The 24,349-nt window shown below is 59.6% G+C and overlaps 2 protein-coding genes across 15 annotated transcripts in view; both read right to left on the bottom strand.

The window, feature by feature from the left end:
- The window catches only part of EP400 (E1A binding protein p400), a 97,868-nt gene extending 89,742 nt beyond the window's left edge, over window positions 1–8,126 (bottom strand). For 12 of the 13 annotated variants that reach the window (XM_059140588.1, XM_059140592.1, XM_059140593.1 and 9 more), the window contains exon 1: window positions 8,016–8,125. The gene's annotated coding sequence lies outside the window, so the exon portion shown is untranslated. Of the gene's footprint in view, window positions 1–8,015 lie in introns of all 13 variants that reach the window. The other variant, XM_059140599.1, reaches the window with a different exon arrangement.
- Window positions 8,127–11,420: 3,294 nt separating this feature from the next.
- PUS1 (pseudouridine synthase 1) lies at window positions 11,421–22,298 on the bottom strand. 2 transcript variants are annotated; one of them, XM_059139573.1, is made up of 6 exons: window positions 21,972–22,298; window positions 21,660–21,891; window positions 19,925–20,062; window positions 16,263–16,365; window positions 13,025–13,716; window positions 11,421–11,737 (listed from the first exon to the last, which is right to left on the bottom strand). In XM_059139573.1, the coding sequence occupies exons 1-6, from the start codon at window positions 22,058–22,060 to the stop codon at window positions 11,708–11,710; spliced, it is 1,284 nt and encodes a 427-aa protein (XP_058995556.1). In that variant the 5' UTR covers window positions 22,061–22,298; the 3' UTR covers window positions 11,421–11,707. The 2 variants fall into 2 exon arrangements, with proteins under 2 accessions (XP_058995556.1, XP_058995557.1); XM_059139574.1 differs by lacking the exons at window positions 21,660–21,891; window positions 21,972–22,298 and adding an exon at window positions 20,790–21,211.
- Between the last annotated feature and the right edge of the window lie 2,051 nt (window positions 22,299–24,349).

The raw sequence follows: 24,349 nt of genomic DNA, 5'->3' as shown, positions 1-24,349 counted from the left end.
GGCCCTCGTGATCCATCAAAACACCGAGTATCTCTACAAGGCTGCTCACAAGGAACGAGCTAATGTTTGACTCACTCACTCACTCCCAGCCCTTACGAAATGACATTTCCTATTACAAAAATCAGTAAAACAAAGTCGGACTCCAAGGCCTGAAGCTGAATTTTTCAAGCACGTTAACTTGCAAATCATCTCTCCTAATAAAAGAATTGGATTAAAACTAATCTGAAATGCCATTTCTCATGTCCCAGACCAAACAACTCAGCAGCCCAACAACACAGTGCTGGTGAGGTGGTGGGGACATGGGCCGCTCAGCTCCGCAGGGGGAGCTGTCCCCCGCTACCCCGCCAAGGCTCCGGCAGCACCTCACAAGTGTGCTCCTCCCCACCCTGGACCCGCTAGTGCCCCCCCAAGTTCCCCCAACAGCCCCCTCCAGGAAAGAAACACGGAAACACCAAGTCAGTCACTACGCATTCTCTGCAAACACAGCGCTGGAAATACACTACATGGCCCGTTTCAGAGACCGGCAACTCCATCCGGTGCAGCCCTTGGCGGAGCACCACGAGCTGCAGAAACGGGGGAGAAAGCTCTCTGCGAACTCCGTGCAGAGTGACTTCCAGAACTCCACCATTAAGTCAAATAAAGCGCAGAAGACTGTATGTGGGACACCACCCCTACATAGGAGGACAAGACAGATATACACAGAGATACGTTGTGCCTGCATTTTTTCCTACCAAAGAAAGCATATACCCACATATCTGCATATACATAACTTTTTCTCAAAAATGTATTTCCTAGTTATATGCACTGCAACAGTCTACAAGCACTGACATCCCCCAAGTACCGGTTTCCTCTGCAGAAAAGGAACTCGCGAAGACTGAGTTACAAACGAACGAGACCGGGACGCCTGGGTGGCTCAGTTGGTTGGGCAGCTGCCTTCGGCTCGGGTCATGATCCCAGGGTCCTGGGATCGAGTCCCACATCGGGCTCCTTGCTCGGCGGGGAGTCTGCTTCTCCCTCTGCCTCTGCCTGCCATTCTGTCTGCCTGTGCTCGCTCTCTCTCTCTCTCTGACAAATAAATAAAAAATCTTTAAAAAAAAAAAAAAAGAAAGAAAGAAACGCACAAGACCGATGACCTCCTCAGGGCGGTGCGAGCCGACAGGGCAGGGAAGACAGTAGCACTCCTGAGCACACCATCTTGTAACACTCTGAGCTTCAGAACCGTGTTAGAGTCACATATTCGAAAAACAACTACATAGATAAGGAGAAAGAACTGCCTAAAACCGACGTGCGCAGAAGCAAACCCTCAAACTCTAGGCAAGACAACAGAGTCACCCGTGGGACAGGGCAGGAAGGGACAGCGGACCGACTCCATGCAGCTGGAGGAGAACCAGCACTCAGTGTGCGCTTTCGGGCTCTTCCCTTAAAACACAGCTCCTCGGGGTGCCTGGGGGGCTCAGTGGGTTGAGCCTTTGCCTTCCGCTGGGGTCATGATCCCGGGGTCCTGGGATGGAGCCCCACGTCGAGCTCTCTGCTCAGCGGGGAGCCTGCTCTCCCTCTCCATCTGCCTGCCTCTCTGCCTACTTTTGCCTACTTGTGACTTCTCTGTCAAATCAATAAAAATCTTTGGGGGGAAAAAAAACACATCTCCTCGTTCTGCCTACGGAAATGCCTACAAGCAGTGACATCCTAGCAGAACGGAGGACCCTAGGGTCACCGGGGCCAAGGCATGATGACAAGCAGCAAAGCAGGCAGCCTCGCCTCAGCAGAGGACACAGGGAAAGGCGGCTGCAGGATTTGAGGACAGTGGCTCCAGCGGTTTCAACCTCATCTATCTCTGAAAAGACCGTTATACTGTCACTTAACGTTCTTGGAACTTCAACCTGAAGTTAATGTTGAGACTAAAAACCAGTCGAGGCAGTAAGACTAAAGCAAAGCTTCTCCCCTCAGCTCGGGCTCTCCACACACATGCTGCCACACACCCAACTCACACTCCGGAAAACCAGCCAACAGGTAAGCCCGGCAGGCCCAGGAAATGGCCACAGGCGGGCCACCCAGACCAGGGCAGGGACGCTGCTGAGGCGTCCTGCATGCGGCTGGAACACGTTCGGTGTCGGCCAGGTCGAGTCTGAGGCCTGCGAGGTCTGGCCAACACCATGTTTCGGTTCTGGAAGGAAGCAGCTTGGGCAGTGCCAGCGCTGGGATGCACGCTGAGGCCCACCCCGGCTACACGAGGACCTTCCCCGACACCCGAGCCGAGCCCCACGAAACCTCCCTCCTTGCCTGGGAAAGCACTGCCGCCGCCCTCCAGACCTTCCTTCGCAGGGACCGCTCTCCGCCCTCTCCAGGCGCCCCGCCCTGGTCAGCCTGTGCCCCGACGCTTTCTAGGGGGGCCCGCACCCCCAGGCAATCTGCCGAACACCAAAGCACAGAAGTGCCTCTGCCTGAGGGAGAAGGAAAAAAAAGAAGGAGTGAAGCTCAAATGTGTTAAGAGGATTGCTTTCACTTACCTTGAAATGCTTCCCAAAACCTTAAAAGACAGAGAGCCGGCTGGGCGATAAGGCAGACCACGACAGAAACAAGGCCGCAGTGAGCATCGCAGGAAAGAGACGTCCTCCTGGGACGCAGTGCCCACGGTGCTCCGGGAGTCAAGGCCGTAACAAGTCCCACGCTGACAAAACATCACTCCTCCCTCTCCGAGAAGATGAGCAAGGCGCCACACTCACTCCTTAACTATATAAATTCCAAGGGACATAAACTGGGCCACACGGAGTCTTACAGCTCTGCAAGCTTCCCTGTGCCACATGCCATGTCACAACGCCTCGGTGCGACAACCACTGAGGCCCCCGTGTCCCCTTCTAACTTAACAGGCCACAATGCCAGGAGCTTACGGTCATTGCGGCGGGGGCAGGTCCTTAACCCGATGGGACAGAGAGCCCCGTGCTCCCCAGAGGCAGGATCGATCTCAGCTTGGGAGGAAGAGGCCAGAGAAACGGAAGTCCTTCCTCAGACACGAGCCACACAGCGGCAGTCCCCAATGACTGTCCCACTCACTGCTGCTCCTCAACGTTTTACCCACAGTCCTCGAGGGGCCTGCTTCCACCTTTCTCTCCTAATCCCTCCCCACACGCTGTGAAATTTTAATGCCACAGCCCTAGCGTAGATCTGTGGATGCACTGTGACTCTTTGTGAGGCCACAAACCACTGCCATAGCTAAGATTTTTTTCACCCTCCCCCCAAAAAACAATTTCCAGCCCCGTGTGAGAAACAGCACCACCATGGAGAACACAGCTCTAACGCACAGCGACCTAGAGGAATGGAACCAAACCAGCAGGCCCTGAAGAGGAGGGCAGGAGCCAGGAGAAAGCGAAGAGGAACTTGTCTTCCTGAAGCCCTCGTGTTGCAGCCCTTGTGTATCGTCTGAACAGCACAAGACAGGAGCCGCATGGGCAGCGCTCCCGTCACGGGACCAGCAACAGCAGGGGACTGGACAAAGTGGGGCGCACCCACGCGTCCTGCCCACCCAGCGGCAGGACACGAGCTCTTGGTCCAAGCAGTTACCTTAGTAAACCTCAAATGCGCTACGCTCAATGAGAGAAGCCAGATCGGGGCGCCTGGGGGGCTCCGTCGTTACGCATCTGCCTCCGGCTCAGATCACGATCCCAGGGGCCTGGGATCAAGCCCCGCATCAGGCTCCCTGCTCACCGGAAAGCCTGCTTCTCCCTCTCCCTCTGCCCTTGCTTGTGGTCCCTCTCTCAGTGTGTCTCTACCAAATAAACAAAATCTTTAAAGGAAAAAAAAAAAAAGGAAAGAAAGAAGCCAGACTCAAGAGGCTCACCCCGGAGTTCCTTTAAATGACATCCCAGAGGGGTACCTGGGTGGCCCAGTGGGTTAAAGCCTCTGCATTGGGATCGGGTCATGGTCCCGGGGTCCTGGAATGGAGCCCCACATCAGGCTCTCTGCTTGGGGGGGAGCCGGCTTCCTCCTCTCTCTCTCTCTGCCTGCCTCTCTGCCTACCTGTGATCTCTGTCAAGTAAATAAATAAAATCTTTAAAAAAAAAATGACATCCCAGAAAGGACAGAAAACACAGTGACAGAGATCAGCGGCTGCTGAGGAGGAGGAGCTCGGGAGAGCAGCAGTGCTAGGGAATTCTTGGGGTGACGAAACTGTTTTTTGAGTTTATTTAGATTTATTTATTTACTTTAGAGAGAGAAAGCACACATATGCGGGCACCAGCAGGAAGAGGAGCACTGGGGGAGACAGGATCTCAGGCAGATTCCATACAGCGTGCGAAGCCCAACACAAGGCTTGATCTCATGATGCTAAGATTATGACCTGATCTGAAAACAAGAGTCAGACGCTCTACTGAGCCACCCAGGTGCCCCAAAAACTACCCTGAATCCTGACTGTCGTGGAAATTACACATCTATCAAAATTCTCATATAATCTACTTCAACAAAAGTGAATACTATGATGTGCAAAGTGTTAAAAAGGGTGGGGGGGCGCATCTGGGGGGGCTCAGTCGTTAAGCGTTTGCCTTCAGCTCAGGTCATGATACCAGGGTCTTGGGATTGAGTTCCACACCGGGCTCCCAGGGAGCCTGCTTCTCCCTCTGCCTGCCACTCCGCCTGCTGTGCTCTCTCTCGGACAAATAAAATCTTTAAAAAAAAAATTGAAAGACAGAAAACTTAAAAAAAAAAAAATAACTAAGTAAAATAGGAACATGAGGTTATGCAAAGTCCTTCCCTTCACTCAGTACATTTTTAAGTTTATTTCTACAATAATGCACCAAAACAAAGTAATAATTCCCAATGACTACAGATACAGCAGGAACGGGAGGGGGGCGCCGCGGGGGGGGGCTGAGAATATAGGCCCAAAGGACAGAGGCCCTGTCCAGAAGAAAACACTGAGGGCCAGGCCGGACTCCTGAAGGCAATGGGCACACGGTTCCCCTCCCAGTGGAGGAGGAACAGAGCCAGGCTCCCTGAGGAAGACGCTGGTCTTTCACCTGTAAAGAGGCTCAACCATCAGCCTGTCCTAGGCTCCAAGGAAAGGGAGATCAGCCAAGCAGAACACCTCCACACTGGGACTGGAGAACCTCGGGGACAGCAAGACCTGGTTCCAGGGCTGGACCCCAGAGCCCAAGCTGGGCAGCCACAAACACCTAACAGAAAAGAGAGCTTCCGTCCTCTGCAGGAGAAGCACTGAGACATAAAATGGGGGCCGGGGGGACAGAGAATTCACTGCCAGCCCTCAAGGCAGGCCCCAAAGATGGTCCCTGTGGAGATGCCACGCCCAACCTCCTACTGAATGCAGGATCAGGTGACTGACCCCTTCCTAGGATGGCCTCACGCTCTCCCACCTCCAAGCTGCCTCCCTTCCATCTCTATGGAAGATGATTCGTTTCCCATCAGCTTTGCCCCCTGCATGCATCTGTCCCTCTTGGAAGAGCCAGCTTCCCTCTTCGAAGCATGTGAATTCCATTCCTCGGCATCTCCCAGAATCGTTCGCTACCCCGTACACCGAGGTTCCCACCAAATCCACCTGCTCTAGGGAAGAATTTGACTGTTACTGTATTTACTCAGGAAGTATTTACTGAAGGCTGACTGCATCAGGCATTATTCTGAAACACTAGGGATCCAAGAGTGAACGCGGCATAGTCCCTGCCCCCAGAAGGGGGGCAGTCAGACAACACACAAAGTAGTAGGTGGCACACAAGAAGGAATGGCAGAGGGGCGCCTGGGTGGCTCGGTGGTTTAAGCCTCTGCCTTCGGCTCAGGTCGTGATCTCAGGGTCCTGGGATCCAGCCCCGCATCGGGCTCTCTGCTCAGCGGGGAGCCTGCTTCCTCCTCTCTCTCTGCCTGCCTCTCTGCCTGCTTGTGATCTCTGTCTGTCAAATAAATAAATAAATAAATAAAAATCTTAAAAAAAAAAAAAGATTTTATTTATTTGACAGATCACAAGTAGGCAGAGAGGCAGGCAGAGAGAGAGGAGGAAGCAGGCTCCCCGCTGAGCAGAGAGCCCGATGCGGGGCTGGATCCCAGGACCCTGAGATCACGACCTGAGCCGAAGGCAGAGGCTTAAACCACCGAGCCACCCAGGCGCCCCTAAATAAAATCTTAAAAAAAAAACTTTTATTTTAAAAAAGGGGGTGGCACCTGGGTGGCTCAGTGGGTTAAAGCCTCTACCTTCAGCTCAGATCATGATCTCGGGGTCCTGAGGTCGAGCACCATGTCAGGCTTTTTGCGGGGAGCCTGCTTCCTCCTCTCTCTCTCTCTCTGTCTCCCCCCACCTGCCTCTCTGTCTACTTGTGATCTCTGTCAAATAAATAAGTAAATAATCTTAAAAAAAAAAAAGACATGCACAATCTGATTTCTGTCTTTAAAACATCCTTCAGCTGCTGTGTTGAGATTTGAGAGCAGAGCGGCTCAAGGGAGCAGGCAGAGCAGGGGGAGGCACCGGAATAACCCAGGTAAGAGATGGGGGGCGACGGGACTGAAGAACGGCCGAAGCCAGGAAGACAATGAGGGGCAGCCAGGTTTGGATTCGACTGTAAAAGTGTTGACAGATCCGATTTAGGGTGTGGAAGAGAAGCAGAGATTACAGGAGAGTTCCGACCTGAGCAGCGACGAACATGGGGCGGCCTCCAAGAGAAATGCAAGGGCAGAGAAGCGGCAGGTCTCACACAAATGAAAGCACGTGTGGAACCCGGAGCAGGAAGACGCAGCCAGGAGCTACACATTCAGGACCTGACGGCTTGTCACCTACCGCCCTGACACGGGGGGAGATCACCCGGGTGCACACGGAGAGGAGGTCTGGGACCGCCCCGGCATTAGAAAATTTACAGGGAAGGAGATGAGAAGCAACCAGCAAGGTCAGCGCAGAACCAACAGAGCGGCGTCCGGGCCACAAGCAGACCGTGGGCGGCCTGGGGAAAGGCTGCCTACAGCAGGGCTTGGGGCCCCACGAGGAGCGGTGCTAGAGACGCGGCGGGACCGAAGGACCCGGTTCAAGAGAAACGGGAGGAGGAAATGGAGACCGGGCACCCACGATGCCTTTTCTGACCGTGGTGCAGAGGAAGCCGAGAGCTGGAAGGAGCTGGACGGAGGCTCTGGGTGTCCCCGGACGACCCCGGAGACCAGGACGGCCGAGCCCCGGCGCTCTGCGGACAGCGCGGCTTGTCGCGGTCGCGCTGCCTGAACGGTGCAGGAAGTCCCGCCGTCCGACCGGCCGCGGCGGCTGAGTGACCGGCCGCGGAAGCCCCGACGGGCGCGTCTCCGGGCGCAGGACGGCGGCTTCAAGCACACGCTTCGACTCTGCGGCCATCCCGGCGCCCGCGTGGGTCACTGTCCCCGAAAGCAGTCACCGGAGCCGCTTCTCCCGCCAACAGCAGCTCGACGGCCCGTCGGAAGACGCGCGACTCCAGCGCGGACAAGGGCAGGGGCAGCGCCACCGTCTCCCCGAGGGCCGCGGCGCCGCGCGCAGGGGCAGCCGCGGGGAACGGCCTGGGGTGCGGGCGGACCCTTCTCCGGGGGCTCCGCGGCCGGCAGCGGCGTCGGCGTCGGCGTGAGCGGGGCCTGAGCGCGGCGCGCGGACCCGCACTGTCCTCCGCGCCGGTGCCCGCACCCGGGAGGGCCGCGCGCCGCAGGGCCGCCGTGGGGATGTCCGCGCTGCCCCCGGCGCGGCCGCGCAGACCCCAGAGCCGGGCGCCGCGGGGGAGCCGCCCCCGCCCGCCCCCGCCCGCCCCCGACTCCCGGCGCTCCCGTGTCCTCCGGCCGCGTCTCCGCGCCGCGCCAGGGCCCCGCCGTCCCCGGCCCCGCCGCCCCGGTCGCTCCGCCCCGGCCCCGCCGCCCCCGACTCCCGGCCCCGCGGCCCCGACTCCCGGCAGCGCCGCCCCCGCCGCCCCGGCCCCACCGCACAGCCCGCGGGCCGGGAAAGGCTCCGAAAGCGCTGGGGGCGCGGCCAACGGCTCCGGGCCCTGCCCCCGCCGCTCCCGGCCACGCCGCGCCCCACGTACCCGGGCCTGGGCCGCGCTCCTGCCGCGTCCGGCCGACGGCTGGGGGCGGGGGTCGAGGCGGCGCCGCTGCGCTGGGCGCATCCGGGGCCGCGAGCGGAGGAAGCGGCGGCGCGCCCGCGACGGGGAGCCGGAAGTGACGTCCCGCGGCGGGTGGCGTCGAGACGCGCCGCAGGATAGAGCGGCCGGGCGACGGGCGGGCCGACGGGCCGACGGCGGACCGGCCTCGCCGAAGAGCGCGCGGGTCCGGCCGGGTGGACCGGGGCTAGCCCTGGCCGGGGCGGGGTGCGGGGACGGCCGGCGGCCGGACCCCGGAGTTCCTTGGGCGGTTGATGGAAATGTTGGGAGACGAGGTAGCGCCGACGGTCGCACGAGTTCGCGAAGGCACCAGAAACACGCAGTTGCGCGCTCGGAAAGGGGCGTTGGCGGGATGTGGGGCACATCGCGATCGAGTCGTTTCAGAGAATGAAAGTCACGGACACCGGCCGCCTCGCGCGCTGCGCTGTGCGATTCTTGGTCTCAGGGTTGCGCGCTCAAGGCCCACCCTGCTGTGAAGGTTACTGTAAAAATAAAAATAAGGGGCGCCTGGGTGGCCCAGGTCGTGATCTCAGGGCCCCGGGATCGAGCCCCGCATCGGGCTCTCTGCTGCTTCCTCCTCTCTCTCTGCCTGCCTCCCTGCCTACTTGTCATCTCTGTCTGTCAAATAAATAAAATTTTTTAAAATCTTTTAAATAAATCTTTGGCGTCTGGGTGACTCAGTTCAAAATATTTTAGAAATGATAAATAAAAATAAAATCTTAAAAGTTTGAGAAAAGAATCAGAAGACAAATGGGATAAAAACACCTCAGCAAAGTGCAGGTACAAATGCCCTCTGGTGTTAAACTGAAAAGTTTAGAAACACAAACCCTGGCTACGAAGGGAGTTGCACTTACCAGTCGTTCCAGAACCATAGTCAAAGAACATTCTCCGTCCTGTTGAACTGCCTGGGTGGGGACTGGCTCTTTGAACCCTCATGCCACCCTCCTACTTGGTGAAGCCGGGAAGTTAAAAACTCGGTCTGCCAGAGTCCTGGCTGAGTGAGGCCCTTCTGTTTGCTGCATTTGTGCGAGTCTGCAGGAGGAAGGAGGTGGCCCCAGACTCCCTGCTGCTCCTGGCTGCAGGTCTGACCCATGCTCCTCCTGCAAGGGTGGCCCAGTGCTGGGCGGCCATCAGCGTGGAGCTGTGGACAGTGGTGGCTTCTTGACAAGAACACTTCCCCCAGGGCCATAGCACTGGGCAGCTTGTCAGCAGCTCCAGGTGTGTGGCCGTGGGTGGTAGGCTTCGGGTCCTCCGGTCCCCCCAGCTCCAGAGGCAGGTGCCTCAGTGGGCCAGTTACGTTTTGTTCCAGGAATCATTCCAGGGGATCTGGGGTCCAGTCCCAAACCAAGTCCTTGAGCTGCCCACCCCCAGCCATCTGTAGGCCCCAAATATCCTGAAGAAAACATCTCCCAACCACGCACAGAACCAGTGACGTCTTCCTCTCAGAAACCTGCATGCTCCCAACACACACAGGTGAGAGCAGCTCACGCGATTTCCCATGGCTCCAGGTGCTGACTCTCATGCCCAGCTTATATGCCGGCCAATGTGGGGACCCAGCAGGCAGGGAAAGGAGGTACGGGTTCTTGCTGTCCTCTGTCCTCAGGGTAACACTGCATTCTGGCATCTGACGCCCTGACTACACAGATCCCGGCCCTAACTTTCTGTGCCTTCCCTACTCAGGGAAGGATCATGCAACCTAGGAAAAGGCTGGCCCCGAGGTCAGACTTGCTCCCCTAAGTTTCTGGGGAGAATGAGGAACAGCTACCATCATGTGATATCTGCAGAGCTCTGTGGATGGACGGAGCTGTTAAAGTCGAGTGAAACCCATCAGACCACTGATTCTGCATCCACAGCTACTCACACTTGTGAACAAGGACATATAGGGACGGTCTGGACAAACGCCTGGCGGGAGGCTGGGCGGTGTGGACACGGTGAGCCAGCAGCAACAACAGTGCAGCCTTTCGTGACTGCAAAGCCATGCTACGTTGAGCCAGGCAAGAGTCAAGTGTACTGTGCGTCGCCAAGTGTGAAGAGGGCGATCAGATGGGCTCGTCCCCGCACAGAGCTCTGGAAGCAGCCCCGGAACGAGGGGGGAGAGCTGCTTTCTTCTGGACTGTTGCTTCAAGCGCGTTCCTTACTGTAAAACGCCGCACACCCAGGGATCCTCCGAGGTGACTAACAGGTCCTGTTCCGTTCGCTACCTGGAGTCACAGTTGGGAGATATCTACTCTAGAGATTGAGACTTTGTAGCCTCTCATGGTGAAGCTGTCGTCCAGCAGTTACTAGGCTTATTCTACACTTGGAAATGTCTTCGCAAAGAAACTTTGTTATCAGGAGGCCCATTACCACACCTAATGCCCACCTCCTTACTTCCTCCAAACCGCCCTTCCCCAATGGCCCCATCTGCGAATGGCCCCAGCTCATCAGTCCCTCGAGCCTGAAGCCCGCCTCAGCCTTCGGTCCTCTCTCCTGTGCTCACCCCCGTCCCTGTGGCAGCAGGAAGCCCAACTGCTTTTCTGCCCTCACACCCCACCCTGGCCACACCAGCGTCCCTGGCGCTGGTATCCTGATGATACTCACGCCAGCCTGTCTGTGCACTCAGAAGCTCTCAAAGAGATCTGCCCAGCTCTGTGCACACAGGCTCTGCCCCCACATGCATGCACATACGTTCGCACAGAAGCACCCACAGAGACACACAAGCACACGTGCATACCCACGGGACAGACACCACACGTCTCGTGCGTGCATGCATTATCACATGTGTACTTGCGTACCCGGCACGGACACCAACACGCACACGCACAACACACTCCGGTGCGGTGCTCCCCCACTGGAGACTGCCCGTGCCTTCCGCAGACTTGCCCACAGCCTGCCCATCACCTGACGCCCCTTCCCTCACTGACAGGGCACTCCTGGGCTGTGCAGCAGCTCCTGCCACTTGGTAAAGGGAATCTCCCAGCATCCCTTGCAGCTGGACTAGATGGCGTGACGTGCCCTTGACCACGAGAGGAAGAAGCTACTGGTGGGTCTTCTGTTGGGAAAGAATGTGCCTCACCGAGGGGCACATTCGTCCCCTTGTCTGTCCCACTCTTCCCATCTGAGATGTGGGCAGGGCTGGGGTGGAGGTGACCGGGGAAGGGCCCGCCCTGCTCGTGCCACCTTCTACTACACCGCCAAGCCACCAAGCCCAGTCCTGAGGGCCTGCTGGCTGGTCCTGTAGAGCCTCTCATGCCCACCTGCTCTGGCCCCCACCCACCGATGCCACTTTGCTCCTAACAGCACACACCACTCCCTCCCAAAGACCGAATGAAAAATAAGAAACAGCATGACTTAAGCAAAGTTTGTACTTATTTAATAAGAAAAATTACTTCTTTAAAAAAATAGTGCCTTTACATGCTGAGGTGTATACGGTTAATGCATGAGCTGAGAACAGACTCACAGCAGGTCCTCCCTGGGATGAAGCCCAACGTGATGCAGGTCTCAAGACCCTGAGGTTGCGGGGCCGCGGCACGGCTCTCCTGTGTCGCTGAGGACGGCCCGCAGCGGCAGCGGTGGCAGCAGCGGTTCCCGGCACACACTGGGCCAGCCCGAAGGCACTCCAGCGGGCGGCCGCCACCTCAATCACTGTCTCCTGGGGGGCTGGGGACCTGCAGGACAAGAGCAAAAGTGTGGGTGCTTCCTCCCTGGGGTGGGCTGTCCGCGGGGGCCTCAGCACCACGGCCGCCTGGCCTGGCATCAGGGACACACACAGGAGCCCAGTCTCTGCCCAATGCCTGGTCTCTACACCAACAGTTCAGACCCCGGACCTGCTCAGGGAAAGTCCAAGCTGGGAACGAGGGAGTCTTCACGGGGCTCTGTCAGACCCCCCCAGGGGACGGAAAACGAGGCTCCCCCGAACTGGACGAGCGCAGGCGGCAGGAGCCTGTCCCGGCGGGAGCCCAGCAGAGGCACGCCGGGCCCCCAGCTCGAACCCGCACACACACGCCGTCCGGCCTCAGTGCCTGGGAGAACTAGTCCCCACCAACACCCAGAGCAGAAGAGCTCACGCAAGCTCCCGGCAGGCCCCATGCTGTCCCCACCGCCACCCCCACCCCCACCATGGCCCTGAGACAGAGCAGGAGCACTCCCGTCTCCACTGTCGGATCCCCAACGCCCCCATGCCGCTGCCTGCCATCATCCCGCCTGCACACCTGCTCTTCCACACCTGGCGCATCTGGCTGGCTCGCCTCACCTGCGCGCGTGAGTTTACAGCCCAGGCGTGCAGGAGGAAGCACGCGTTTCCGGGCATGTAGACGACGGATGCACGTCCCAGCACTCCAGGTGGGACTGCGCCCGTGGAGAGCTGCTGGGCCAGCGGAGAACCCAGGCCCGGGAAAGACCTCCCGCCACAGACTACGCTGAGCTCTGGCGCGCCTCGCAGATGCGCCCTCCTCCTAACACTACCACCAGCAGGGACGACCCGACCCACCCGGAGCCGCAGCCCCAGCAGAAGGGCGTGTCAGAGAGCAGCCTCCTGGGGTGGCCGCCAAGCATCCCGCATGCCTCTCTTAAGGGAGCCCACGTTCCAGAGCAAGTGTGACAACAGACACATGAGGACCCCACAGTGTTCGTCCTCACAGCACTGTCCCACAAACAGAAACACAGACCACCCAGTCCAGCCTCTGTCCAAGGTCACCAGGCACAGAGCGGGAAGGACACACAAAGCAGCACCGTGGGGCCACCATCCACTTAATCCCATGCCCTGCCCCTGCTCACCCCCGGCTGTGTGACCCCGAAAGGCTGACACACCTCTCTGCGCCTCAGCCTGCTCGTCTGCACAACAGACACGAGGACGCCCGAGTGCAGCAGGTAACAAGCTCACTCGAGCGCCTGGAAGGGAGGCCCTGCGGCCTCCCCGGAGCCCCAGCCTCCAGTCCCACGGCCCCAGCCCCCACCTTGGCATCTGGGCAGGCTGCGGCGTGGGCGGTGGCGTTGAAGTCATGCACAGGCAGGGTGCTCAGCCACTGGGCCATGGACCGCTCGTGGCGCTCGGTGCTGATGATGGTGGGGTAGATGTGCTGTTCCTTGAACGCCGTGACCCCCGCCTCCTCCCGCGACCAGTCCAGCGGCTCGTGGAGCCCATCATTGCCAAAACGCTGGTTGTACTTCTCGAAGTGCACGCGCTCCAGGACAAGGCCGAGCCCTGGCGCCTTGGGCACGTCCACCTTCGCCTCCCCCCAGCTGCGCTCCAGCACGCTCTCGGGGGCGTAGCCCTTGACGATGGCCACCACCAGGCCGACCATCTTCCTGATCTGGTGCGTCATGAAGCTCTGCCCCTTCACCTTGATCACCGCAAACTCCATGCCGTCCCGCACGAAAGGCTCCTCGCAGAACATGTCCAAGACGTAGCGCCGAGCGCTGGCCTCACGGGGCCCCTTCTGCGAGGTGAAGTTGTGAAAGTTGTGTGTGCCCTTGTAGCAGGCGAGGAGCCTGTTCACACGCAGCAGCGTCTCCGTGCTCAGCCGGTAGCTCTCATCCTGCACGTCGTGGTCCTTGTGCGCAAAAGCAAACGTGGGTAACATGTAGAAGTAGGTCCTGGCGTCGCACTTGTTCTTGGAGTTGAAGCCGCCCGTGACCCTCTTCAGTCCTGGGGGGAGAGGAGGCAGGTGAGGACAACGCTTCTGGGCCAGCGTGCTCTGGACCAGACGCGGGCCCAGCCTCTGCGCCCCGAACCCGCCCGCGCCAGACGCTCCACGGCAGAGCTACACAAACCAACTCATCAAAACCACACGCATCAAATCCAGGTTCACGGAGGGGCCGGGCAGCACGTGCTCTAGCACTGTGCAGCTCTCCACGGCCTGTGCTGCGGACCTGAAACCACACTCTACAAACTGTCCTCCGTGAGGCCACCAGGCAGCAACAACCACCAGCTCAGCAACAACTGGAAGAACTCAAGACAACTTAGAAGACCGGCAAGAGAAGCGATCACACACATTCTAGCACGTCCGCAGAACAAAGCAGCAGGCAGCCGCCGAGCACCAGGAAGCAGGCCTGCAGAGACCCGCACTCTGAGCACTGACAGCCCGGCAGGTGCCCGACAGACGCGCTAACCAGGAAGGGAAATGAAGACAGGACAAAGCACGCGGGGCACCACTTGTGTGAAGCAGACATGTCTGTGTGCATACAGAATTTCCCCCAGGGACACGAAAGTTCCGGCGAGGACTCTGCGCACAGCCTGAGCTGCACCAGGGTCCCACAGGCCTACAGGGGTGGGTCTGGGCCTGCAGCTCCAGCCGGCCCAGCCCCAGGGCTCCTACCGTCAGGCCTCATTTGGGGGTAATTTCAGGTTTTTTTCTTTGCCCGGCATTAAACGCTTTCACCCACACCGAGCATCACCTAGACGCATCGTGCCGGCGACTGCCTGCCAGGATCTGCCCCAACGGCCACGCTCCGGGGCCACAACCAGGAAAACCACCCTGCGTGTCACACTGCACGAGGAGCGCTGACAACTGCGGTAACTGTACGGGATTCGCTGCTTCTTTAGCAAAACCAGGGCCCGATCTACGGACCACATGGAAGACCCTCCCATGCAAGCATGTCAACTGGCCTTCACGAGGGTTTACTCGATGAGGAGTGTCCTGGGGGGGACCCTCCTGAGAGGCAGAGAAACTCTGCAACAGAGCAAACACAGACATCCAGTGCGGACAGAGTCACAGGAAGCATCGCTGACCTCACACGAGGCCTCCATTCGCCGGCACCCAGTGCCCGTGGGAGCTGTGTCTGCGGCAGCGCGCAAGCCCAGCACCCTCGGGTGGCCCACGGAGAAACCGCGTGCAGCACGCCGTGTCAGGTCGACACAGCACCTGGCTCTGTGGAAGGAGCCACACCTGGGGCCTGACTCTGTTCACGTAAAACGCCAAGAGCATGAACTAACCCGCGGCGCCAGACTGCCGGTCGGTGTTGACCGGTGAGGAGGGGTGGGGGCGGAGGGCTCACGGTAGTAGCCGAGATGCTCCGCAGGTGTGGGCGCACGGACGCGCGCATGTCAGAACTGTGCGCTTAAATACAGGCTTCGTTATACGTCACTTATGGCTCGAAAGGTTTTTTTCAATTCGCAGCTTAGAAGGAAATCGAGGCAGCGTAGGTGGGTGCCACATGGGGTCGTACCACACCCATCGGTGCGAGGCTGGGGACGGAGGCAGGGAAGTCATCCTCAGACGTTACAAAAAGCAAGGTGAGAAGAACGCTCTAACAGAGACGGCCACCAAGGCCACCAAACAGCCTGTGTGCAAAGAAGGCACAGCGGGGGGGGCGCCTGGGTGGCTCAGTGGGTTAAGCCGCTGCTTTCGGCTCAGGTCATGATCTCAGGGTCCTGGGATCGAGTCCCGCATCGGGCTCTCTGCTCAGCAGGGAGCCTGCTTCCTCCTCTCTCTCTCTCTGCCTGCCTCTCTGCCTACTTGTGATCTCTCTCTGTCAAATAAATAAATAAAAAAAAAAAAAAAAAAAAAAGAAGGCACAGCGGGGGCAGTGACAATCAAGGAACGCATGGCGGCCACACAGCCTGGCCCGCTAGAGAGGGTCTTCAACCCCATTTTAGCCCCCTATCAGGGGGCTAGTAGATAAATAGATTGTTTAGATAAATAGTAAATTAGCAATCGCTAAAAAAACCACAGTGAGTTACCTAAGAAGTTACCTAAGAAGGCAACCACGTGATAATGAAATGGAACTACGAAAAAATTCATTAATCCAAAAGAGGAAGCAGAACAAAAGGAGAGCACAGAACGCCAGAGACGAAGAGCGACAGACGCGGACGTCTATAGCGACGAACCCAATGGCCTGGAAACGTAATGGGCCCAGAAGCGCCACTCAAAAGCAGGGCCAGATGGGGCTGGTTTAACAAAGACCTAAAAACCCCGCTTACCAGCCTTGTTACAAAGGAGAGTCATCACCTGTTTTAACTCAACCAAATCTGGACTCCTGTGTCGGGGGTTTGGTTGAAACAAGGCACTGCCATGACGGGCACATCCTTCAGGAGGAGGAGACGGCGACCTCTGAAAAGACTCACAACCACTCTTACCAACCGCTAAGCAACCGCTCGGAATCCTGATTCCACACCAGAGAAATCTGGTGCGGCCTCACATCCCGGCAAGACCCGCCGCCACGGGGCACAGGGCCGTGCCCTGCTGCGCTTACCTAGGATCCGGATGTGAGGTGGAAGGTGGCTGTTGATCTTTTCTAAAATGTCGTCTATCAGCCACACCTTGAGGGACACGACCTGGCCGGCCGCCGACACGCCCTGCAAAGGAAGCAGAAGGGTCAGGCACACCCCTCCATAAGGTGGTTCCTAGAAGGACCACGCCAACTAGGCCATTTCCCGTACAAGTTCGGCTTTAGAAACGCATCTGAGAGGCTGGTGAGACCTGAGGCCAGCGCTCGGCCCCCAAGAAGCCAGGCGAGCACACCCGGGAGAGGATCAGGGATGGCTTCAGAGCCCAGCGAAACACATCACACAGGCAGAAAACGAAGACCCCCTTGGACCGAACGCTGCACGACGTGGGGGAAGAAGAGCAAGCGATCTGGTCAGGAGAATGGGAGGCCGAGCAAGGAAGAGCTCGCCCAGCCCCGCCCACGGCGCCGCCATCCCCTCTCCAGGCACCTCCAGGACGAGCCTCCAGCTCCAGCACAAGTCCGCGCCATCTGCACCCCCCATCTCATCGCGGAGGCTCATCGTCTGCCCTCGTCACAGGGACAGCAGGTACGGCCCAGAGGCCTTCCGAGAGCCCCTCCTCGTGTGACTTCCAGGCCAGCACACAGCTGTAATCACCCCGGCTTGCCCGGAGGAACCGCTGCTCGCCTGTCCCTGGGCACCTCTAGGAGCACACTGCATAACAGGACATCAGCTCCATCGACAGGCCAGGTACCCACCCGGGGGCCTGGAACGCATCCCCCACAAACTGTGGGGAGGACCACTGTGCCATCTAAGTCAGGAGAGCAATTATCCTGTGAACAGGGACGGGGCACGACGTGGACAGGGAAAAGGGGGCTGGTTACACAGGCAAGGCCCACCAGGAAGAGCACGCATCCCTACCCGATGCCAAACCTTCGCCTAGAAGCTGGCTTTTCAGAAAGTCAGCATGGCAGGACCGTGCGGGGAGGGCTGCTGGGGGGCGGGCGGGGGACAGGGTGCCATCCTGGGTGCAGACGGGCAGGTGTGCAGCTCAGCACCACCCGCGTCACGGCGCCGCGTGAACATCATCTGAAGACACCCCACAAACCCGTGCCAAGAGGTCAGACTACAACACACGGGACATCCCTGCCCGAAACTCGGAGTGAGTCAAGAAAATCGGACAAATCCTGAGGACATTTGTTAAAACAACTGGCCTCAAGTGCCCAAAAACGTGTCACAAAAGACCAAAAAAGAAAAGATGGGACAGATTAAACGGAGCTCAAAGGACGGGAGCGTGTGTGCACACATGGACTGTGGCTAAGAGACCAGGTCAGTAACTAGCCGGGGCGCACGAGCAGTGGTGTTCCATCCATCAGCGCTGGACTGTCCAAGGGGAGGCCCCCTGGGGCGCCACCGACCCTGCACGTTCAGGCCTGCGGCTTTCGGGAGGTCTTGAGGTCCAGGACAGATTCTCAAACTGTCAAACAGTTTCGGGGAAGAAAGGACAGAAAGAGAAACGTGGCAAGATGGCGTCACGGCGGAATCGAGGAGAGAGCCGGTCCGGCGTCCACCGCGGCACCGCCACATGCCTGCAGGGCTGCATTCTGTCTGTTAAGAACCTGGCAAGACAGACTGGGGGGGGAGGGGGCGCCTGGGGGGCTCAGCCAGTGAAGCATCTGGCTTCGGCTCAGGTCATGATCCCAAGGTCCTGGGATCGAGTCCCACGTCGGGATCCTTGCTCAGCAGGGAGCCTCCTTCTCCCTCTGCCTCTGCCTGCCTGTGCTCGCTCTCGCTGACAAATAAATAAATAAAATCTTTAAAAAAAAAAAAAAAAAAGGAACCGAAGATAGCATGGCTATTTCTTTATCAATCGCGTGTGTAAATGAGAACATTCTGGACGTGCTGCTGGCGCAGGAGACGGCTAACGGATCTGGGGTCCTTCCTGGGGAGCTGGGAGTGTCCCCAGACCAGCCGCAGGCATGGTCGCAGAGCTCTGAACATGCCTGAACCCACTGACCCGCACGCTCTGGGTGGGCAAACTGTCAGGAGCGGACTGTATCTCAGCAAAGCTACTTCTTAAAAAACCTGAAAAAAAAAAGAAGAAAAATTATCTTGGGGCGCCTGGGTGGCTCAGTGGGTTAAGCCTCTGCTTTCAGCTCAGGTCATGATCCCAGGGTCCTGGGATCGAGTCCTGCATTGGGTTCTCTGCTTGGCAGGGAGTCTGCTTCCCACCCACCCCCCCGCTGCCCCATCTCTGCCTGCCTCTCTGCCTCCCTGTGATCTCGGTCTGTCAGATAAATAAAATCTTTTAAAAATAAATAAGAAAGTGCTATCATTTCTTCCTCCATCGGGCCAGATGCATTAAGTGGAGAGACGAGCTAGGACGCTGGTATGGGAAGTTTCAGGTTTCTTCGGGTTCCCCAGACTAGGAGAGGAAAACGCATCCAAACGCAATCCTAACAACAGCAGATTAAGCCCCACCGTTAACTCAGGCAAACATCTGCTTTTCTCTGGCCTAGAAAACTCCCAGAGAGCTGTCACTGGAACAATTAAAGAGAAAAGGGAGACTGTAAGGAACCACAGGACCCTAGCCTGAGCCGGGAGAAACGTTACTGCGTCACCTACAAGACGCAAACCGGCAGCCCCGTGTTTGTCCCCTGCTATCTGTACAGCGTGCCTCTTCTGTGGTCTCGGCCCGGCATCTGGACCCAGGGGATCTCGTACCTGCAGACGTGGCCATGGTTCGGCTGCTCAGGACTCTGACCTGCCCATGTCTGGGTCACACCCCCGAGGGACCTCAGGTGACCACAGAAGCCGCTCAGAGCTGGGATGCAGAGCAGGACAGAGGGCATTCGGTGCACTCTGCACTTCCTGTCTACTGGAGAGGAGCGTGAGGTTAGTGCCTCTGCCCCACCCGCCTGCCTGGCTCCCCTCCACTCTCCCTTGGGGACCTCCTGCCCATGCCAGACCCACACCCAGGAACACGAGACCACTCGGCATGGCTGCCATGCCGCCCAGGACTGAGCCCAGGACAGATGTGTGAGGCAGAGTCCCTGCAGTGGGGCCCAATCTTAGGGCCGAATGGACAGCACAGGGCCACAGCCACTGAAGCCCCCCAGTCCCTGAGACGTGGCCAGAGCAGCGGTGACGCACCATGAGCGTGGAGTACGTAGTGGGCTACCAAGCCATGACAAGCACGCACACTCGCACCTGCACAGAATGGGAACTGTGATCTGCCGATTGTATTCCTGCTGATTACACAGGGAAAAAAGACTATCTCGGATAAACTAAGTTAAATAAAACAGATTACTCACACCAGGGTCATCTGTTTCCTTTCCCCTCTTGGAAAACACGACACTCAATCCTATGCGTACCATCAAGCCTGAGTCGCGGGGACACTGTGACCACCATGTGGCCACCTGCGGGAGCCACAGAGAACCGCACAGACACAAAGTCTGGGCAGCACTGAGCCTCCAGATCCTGCCACACACAGCCTGGAAATGCTTAGAGAACTTTTTAGTGACACAAGGTGATAGTTTTCTTTCCACGTTGGCTAGTTTGGTCTATGCGTCTGTCGTTCACAGACAACAGTCTTAACAAACAGACACTGACCTGTGGTGTGTTGCACACACTGGCCCCTTCAGGTGCTGCTGCTCAAACCTGCAGGGGAGAGGCAGGGAGTGCCTACCTTATCTGTCCGGGCACACCGCTGGAAGGACATCTTCCTCATGTCTTCGCCGTGATTTTCAGGAATACAACCCGACCGGACCAGAGCAGACACCAAGTCATCTTCGATGGTCTTGAACTGTGACGACCCAACGTTCCTCTGAAGGAAAGAGGAGAAAACTAGTTTTCTTCACTCAGTCACTGCCCACAGATGGGAGCCCCGGGCCTACGCTGCTCCCTGTAGGGCACCTGGGTGCTAGGCCCACACCTGTGGCCCTGGGGACACACCGCGGCACCTCCCTGTTCCATAAAGAGTGAGAGAGTTACCTAAGCATACCCAGTTTCTAGAAACTTCCCACCCTGGGCAGCCGGGTCAAACAGCCCACAGAGGGTGTCACCCGAGACACCGCTGCCTCCCACCTGGTCGGATCTGAAACCAGCACCCCTCCTACCCGAGACCCACTGGTCAGCAGCAGCAGCAGGCCACAGAGGGACACCGCCCCCTTATGACCACGGGGAGGCAGACCCCTTGACTCAAAGCAAGAAACCCAGCCTTGGCATCGTGGCACCCCTCCAGCTCACGTGACCAGCCTGTACAACTTCTTGGAACTACTGTGTGCAAGGGAAAGAGGACAGCCCCTGCTTCTAGAACCCCCTAACGCTACCCTCTCAGTGTGCCCCAGCCACAACCCAGTGCCTGCAGGTCCCTGCACATCCATGAGGTCACACCACCACGAGGATGCCCCTCAGAGAAAGCCTCCTGCACACCAGGCACACGAGGGTCTACGAGCAGTCTGCCACGCTCACCACAGGGGAAATTCTCCCCAAGGTCTACCTTACAGCCCTCACTGAGACAATCAAGTCACAAATGCTGCTCAAACACCCACGCGGGGGACGGAGATGCGGCGGTGGGGAAGGCGGCCAAGTGACAGGCTCTCAGAATGTCCTTCCATCAACAAGGCCAGCCACTGTCGCTCTCCAGCCCCCCGCATTTCCCTAACGGGGAAACTGAGGCAAGCAGAAGACAGTGAGCCTCAGCAAAGCTCTCAAGATGGTGCCTAAGGCAAAAATGCACGTCAAAATCACAGTCGCAAAAGCATTTCACGGCCCACATGGAGCAGCAGGGGTGGTCCCTCCATTCCTGAGGCAGTCACTGACCCGCTGGCACAGGTGACCTCATGCCTCGCCAGTGTCCCCGGTGCCACCCACGCTCTTACCTAAAACAAGACCCGAAGAACCCCAGGTCTCCCACTGTGCGTAGTGAGAACCATTACAACACCTGGAGCGCCCAGGACGGTGGTGTTGGATGCTCCGGGCACGGCACTCACCTCCATGCCCGAGTCCAGCTTCAGCAAGCTTACAGAACACGGGACCCACGCGGCGGGGGGACCAAGGAGAGCCGACACGCACGTGTGCAGCACCCGCACCCCGGCTTCCAGGAATCTGAGAATTCCACCTCCGCACAGCCTCTGACCGACCCCAGCAGCCCAGCCCCGCGGCCGCCAGGAGAGAGGCGCAGGCCGAGCCTCCATCAGGGCCTGGAGCCACAGGCCGTTGGGCCACAGTCCCGGCGGGGCACCTCCCGGGGCCACAGCGGGGCTCGCGCCGCTAGGGCTCCAGCGGGAAACCCGCCCAGGGGACTGACCACGACGCCGAAGAGCGGGGCCCCGCGTCCTGCGCTGCCCTAGCTGGACAGCTGTCACGGCGCGGTCCCAGCCGAGGCCGGTCGCAGGAGGGAGCCGCGCGCGCGCCCTCACCTGCATGCCGTGGTAGCCCTTCCCGGAGTAGGCCATGAGCAGCACGATCTTCCGCTTGGGCAGCTTCCTCCGCAGCTGCCCGTCCGGGCCGCCCCTCAGCTGCTTGCCCTGCTGCTCCGCGTCCTCCCAGACCCGCGCCCCGCCCCGCCAGCCGCCCCGGGCCTTCCGGTCCTGCTCCCGCGCGGCGCCCACGGGGGCGGGGGCCTGCACGTTCCCGGCCATGGGGGGCGAGCTGCAAGGACACGGCGCGAGTGAGCGTGCGGCCGGGGCGCGCGGCCTGGACGGCGGGGCCGGGCGACGCGCCGCGGTTACCGGAGCAGACGCCGTCCCAGGCGCGGGCTCCACGCTCCGCAGGCTCTGCGCAGGGCCCCGGCCGCCGCCCGCAGACCGGGCGCCGCCATGCGCGGCGGGGCGCGGGGGGGCGGGGGCGGGGGTCGGGGTCGGGGGTGGCACGGGCGCTCCCTCCCCCCGGGGCGCTCCCGCGGCCGGCGGCCGACCTCCCCGGCGGCGCCTGCCCTTCCCGGGCCTCCCGCCCCGCCCGGCCGGCTTCCCCGTCGGGAGTCCGGGAGCCTCCGGCCGCGCTCCGCGAACTAGCGCGACGCGCTGCCACCCGACCCCACTCACGGCGCCGCGGACGCAGCCGGAGCCGCACCACGTGGGCCAAGGCGGAAGTGGAACGCGCGCCCGACGGCGGCCGGGCGCGGACTAAAGGCCTACTGAGCGGGGCGGGGGCGGGGCGGGGCGGGGCGGGGGCGGAGCCGCGCCGCCCGAGCGCGCGCGGCTCCCGGGAGCGAGCAGGTGCGGACCGGTGCTCCGCAGGGCGAGGGCCGCGGGCGCCGCGCTGCAGAGGAGGACCCCAGGGGCGGGCGTGAGGCCCCGCCCGGGACGCGAGCACACCAGCGCCTCCCCGGACTCTGCGTCTCCCGGATCCGCGGTGGCCGAGCGTCTGCTCACGGCTCACAGCCCGGGGCCGCGGCCCTGGGGGAGACCTTGCGGGAGGGCTTGGGAGGCGGCAGGAGGCGCCCGGCGGGCACAGACCAGTCTCCTTCCGGAGCCGGGAATTGACCAGAGCAATTCGGGAGCTCCCGTTCTCGTGGGGGCACGCCCAGGGGCCAGCCCACGCAGAGAAATAAAACGGGGCATCCCAAAGCCATAAACGCCATGAGCAAAAGGAGCTGAAGCACTGCTGCGCCCACGACGGGAGCCCTGGAAACCGCCCGCAGGTAAAGAGACCGGATCCGAGGCCCACGTGGTGCAGGTTCTCATTCATACGCAGCGTCCACAACGGGCGGCCGGGACCCAGAAAGCGGGTTGGTGGTTGCTGACCAGAGTCTCCGTGGACCACACCATAACCAGTCTCCTCTGAGCTCAAAGCGAGGATGGGTTGACAAGATCATGCTGGCGGGAGGGGTGCTCACCTGCGCTAACGGACCCCCAGGACCGCTCTCCCCTCGGCGGGAGGGGGGAGCCCAGCGTCGCTTTGCCAGGGCTGGGTGACCTGGGGAGCTCTGGTGGCTCAGCAGCTTTAGGAAGCATTGGGCCAGCTCCACAGAGCATCCGACCTTCACACAGGGCATCCCCCACCCTCTTCCGGAAGATTCCCTGTGCCGGGAATGCTCCCTCCCAGCCCAGCAGCTCTGAGGCCACAGGCCCCACCCAGCATAGGGAGATAGACGTGGGGCCCCAGGCTGGGGGCATCTGCAGGAATCCAGGACCTGGACAACTGGGACGGCTCCTGATGGGCAGAGGACCGACCCAGCCAGGGAGCCAGGAAGGCTGGACGCTGAGGCTCTCCCTCCCCACTGCATGGGAGCCGAGGGTTCCTTAGTGCTGGAACAGAGACCCAGACCATGTGGAGAGCTGTGGCAGGGGCAAACCCAACACCCCCGGACTAAGCCATGTGCAGCCCCTGACTGGGAAGCGCCCAGCCAAGTTACATCAGGTAGGAAGGGTGGAGGCATGTGTCCCTGCAGGAGCCTATGCCAGGGTCCTTGTAGGAGTGAAACTGGCAGGAAGGGAAGCGCTGTGACAGGTCAGAACTGCCCACTGTCAGGGGAGAGAGGCTCCTGGTCACCTGTCGTGTGGGGAGCGGACCACCACACCTGCTCCCTCCTCAGACCCCACCAATGACAGTGGCCAGCCTGAGCCTGGTCCTCCTGGCCAAGAGCCTGGGCAACGGTAAACATGCCTGGAGTGAGCTGGGGAATGGGGAGGTGCTCGGACAGAGAGGAGGGAGCCAGCCCCTCCTGCACAGTTGCCACACCCCACGCCCAGCCCTCACCACCAGGTTCCTACACAGGGACCTTTCTAGCAGTTCAGCTGTAACTGCCCAAACTTGGAAGCACTGGGGTGTCCTTCAGCTGGGTGACCGGATAAAGTAACCCACCCAAACGGTACAGTATTCTTCAGGGCTAGAAGGAAATGAGCTATGGACGCAGAAACCTCAGATGTGTCTTATGTGAAAAGCTGCCAGTCTGAAAAGGCCGCACGCGGATCCCAAATCTATGACGTTCTAGAGAAGTCGAGATTATAGAGGGAATAAAAAGGCCAGTGTTTGCCGGGGGTTGGGGGAGGGAAGGAGGAGGCAGAAGAGAAGACGGTGGGCAGTGAAGTTGCATGTGACAGTGTGGGGGACACGCGCACAGGTGTCAGCCCACAGAACGGACAGCAGCAACCACGGACCAGGGTGA

This window comes from Mustela lutreola, chromosome 11, assembly GCF_030435805.1.
Source record: "Mustela lutreola isolate mMusLut2 chromosome 11, mMusLut2.pri, whole genome shotgun sequence".
In the NCBI taxonomy this organism is placed as follows: domain Eukaryota; kingdom Metazoa; phylum Chordata; class Mammalia; order Carnivora; family Mustelidae; genus Mustela; species Mustela lutreola.
This window is presented reverse-complemented; position numbering and strand designations above follow the sequence as displayed.